Here is a 2,261-nt window from a genome sequence, read left to right as displayed (position 1 = left end):
TCGATATATCCGACATTCTCCGAAAAGACTATACGCATTTAAAAGATGTGTTAAAGAAGAAAGGATTAGAAGTAAAGCATTATTATGTTTGGATATGCCCACCATATGGAATTCTACATTTGACATGTTGGACATGGCCGAAAAATTTGAGAAAGCGTTTCAAGCGTTTGATTTGGCACACCCCAAGTTTTAAAAATGATTTGGGTGATGCTCTTCCTAAAACTACAGATTGGAGTTACGCGAGAAAGATAAGAGATTTATTACAATTGTTCAAGCTTAAAACCACCAATGCTTCTGCTACTAAACATGTGACTATTAACATGTTTTATAGTGAAATAATGGATATCTACAGGCATTTAAGAAAAATGAGAGATATAGACCTTGAAAGTAAACTTATGGCTGATAAAATGCGGGATAAGTTTGACAAGTATTGGGGGACTAGTAACAAAGGTTTTAATTACATTATCTACTTTGCCGCTATATTAGATCCTCGGTCGAAATTGCGTGTTTTATCATTTGGATTTGAGGAAGTATATAGGGCTGAAAATAGGAAGGAGACAAATGATGAACTTAAAAAAAGGATTAAGACAACGGCTACATTTATAACAGATAGACTAGAGATAGTGTTTAAGCACTATGAGTATGATTTAAATAGTGAAAGGCCAAGTTCAAGTCAAGCTTCTCAAAAGGCAAGTAAAGTTGCGGGTTCAACAGATGGATCGAGTAGTTTTTTTGCTCAGTTTAAATCGGCTGGCGGTTCTAGCTCGTATGAAACTAAAAAAGAACTTCAGAAGTACCTTGAGGATATAGAGGAGCCTGATTATGAGGGATTTGACATTCTACAATGGTGGAAATCTTCGTCTTCAAAATATCTGATAGTAGCAAAAATGGCGAAGGGTACGTTTACCGTTTACTAATAACTAATTTTTGCCTTTTAAATTAACTTATCATCCATTATAATTATTGTAGATATATTAGCTATCCCGGTTTCTAGTGTGGCTTCGGAGTCCGCTTTTAGTACGGGTGGGAGAGTTGTGGAACCATACAGAAGTTCTTTGACCCATTCACTTGTTGAGGCATTAATATGCACGGGGGATTGGATTGGCACGTCAAGCAAGAAGATAATCAATGAAAGCCGACTGATTTTGACGATATCTGAAAAGGTAAGTTTAGAATACATACACTATGCATGCATGCCCTTTTAGTTCGTTTGTGTTGTATTTATGTTTATTAATATATGAATTTTTTTTTGTAGAAATTTGTGAGAAAGCGGAACCAGGTAACATGAATACAGGGGTCGAATAATCGGTGGTTGTGTGAAGTGGGTTTGAGGACCATTGCTTAAATATTTGAGATTTGAAAAACATGAAGGTTGTTCGTTTTTTTATTATTATTATTGTCGGTTTATTTTGTATTTGATTACAATATCAAGTTATATTGGTCTAGTTATATTGATCTGACGTCTGACTCAGATTGTTTTTACCTTTGCTATATATATATATATATGTCTGTATATTATATATACAAAAACATTAGCCTCACTCCTATCACTTGCATACATTATTTTTCTTGCACCAAAATTCATTCTACAAATTGAAAACTTCTTGTCAAATGAAGTGCAAGTCATCGGTGAATCTAAATCCAAAGCACAAAAAAGGTTTATGGTCACCTGATGAAGATAAAAAATTAAGAGACTACATCCTTAACCATGATCTTGTCTGCTGGAGTTCTGTCCCCATTATTCCCATTAATGCTGGTAATTTAATATTCGAACTACTTAAAGATAACATCTTTTCTAGTGTCTTGATGATCTGCTTAAAGATAACATCTTTTCTAGTGTCTTGACAGTCTGAGTATGTTCTTTTGGCCCGTTAGCTAAAAGATGATAATTAGAAGTATGATATCTTTTAGCTCACTCGTTATCATCTTTTAGTTTTTGTTGTACGAACTCGTTATCATTTTCAAAGAATATTATCATAAAAATATTTACCGGTGTTTTAACTAAGTGTTAAGGTTTGATCAATTTTTTTTAATACAAATTACATATAAGAATATAAGAACAATTAAATGAACCATTCGTTAAGAAAAAAATGTGTCGTCACTCGTCGCCCATGTTCACTGGTTATCAGTTTAAGCGAATGAATTCACTAACATAAACGATGGACAATAACTGAACATAGATAAACTGAAATAGATGAGTGAACACCAACTAGAGGTAAATGTCAACAATAATGTGTTGGGCCTAAAATGCGATTAAAACT

At 33.5% G+C, this 2,261-nt stretch overlaps 1 protein-coding gene across 1 annotated transcript; it reads left to right on the top strand.

Moving 5' to 3' along the window:
• The first annotated feature begins 338 nt into the window (after nt 1-338).
• LOC143589045 (zinc finger BED domain-containing protein RICESLEEPER 1-like) lies at nt 339-1,288 on the top strand. Its single transcript, XM_077069905.1, has 3 exons — nt 339-897; nt 970-1,163; nt 1,256-1,288. The coding sequence occupies exons 1-3, from the start codon at nt 339-341 to the stop codon at nt 1,286-1,288; spliced, it is 786 nt and encodes a 261-aa protein (XP_076926020.1).
• Nucleotides 1,289-2,261: the final 973 nt, after the last annotated feature.

Source organism: Bidens hawaiensis, unplaced genomic scaffold (genome assembly GCF_021521415.1).
Source record: "Bidens hawaiensis isolate Kalapana, Puna unplaced genomic scaffold, B.hawaiensis_p1.1 tig00037195_1, whole genome shotgun sequence".
NCBI lineage: Eukaryota > Viridiplantae > Streptophyta > Magnoliopsida > Asterales > Asteraceae > Bidens > Bidens hawaiensis.
The sequence above is the reverse complement of the archived record's forward strand: the minus strand, read 5'-3'. Positions and strand labels throughout refer to the sequence as shown.

Bases quoted from the DNA above. Each gene is read 5' to 3' on its own strand.
- LOC143589045 (XM_077069905.1), top strand. From the start codon at position 339: ATGGATATCTACAGGCATTTAAGAAAAATGAGAGATATAGACCTTGAA. The intron at 898-969 runs GTACGTTTACCG...TAATTATTGTAG, and splicing joins AGTAGCAAAAATGGCGAAGG to ATATATTAGCTATCCCGGTT. The intron at 1,164-1,255 runs GTAAGTTTAGAA...TTTTTTTTGTAG, and splicing joins TTTTGACGATATCTGAAAAG to AAATTTGTGAGAAAGCGGAA.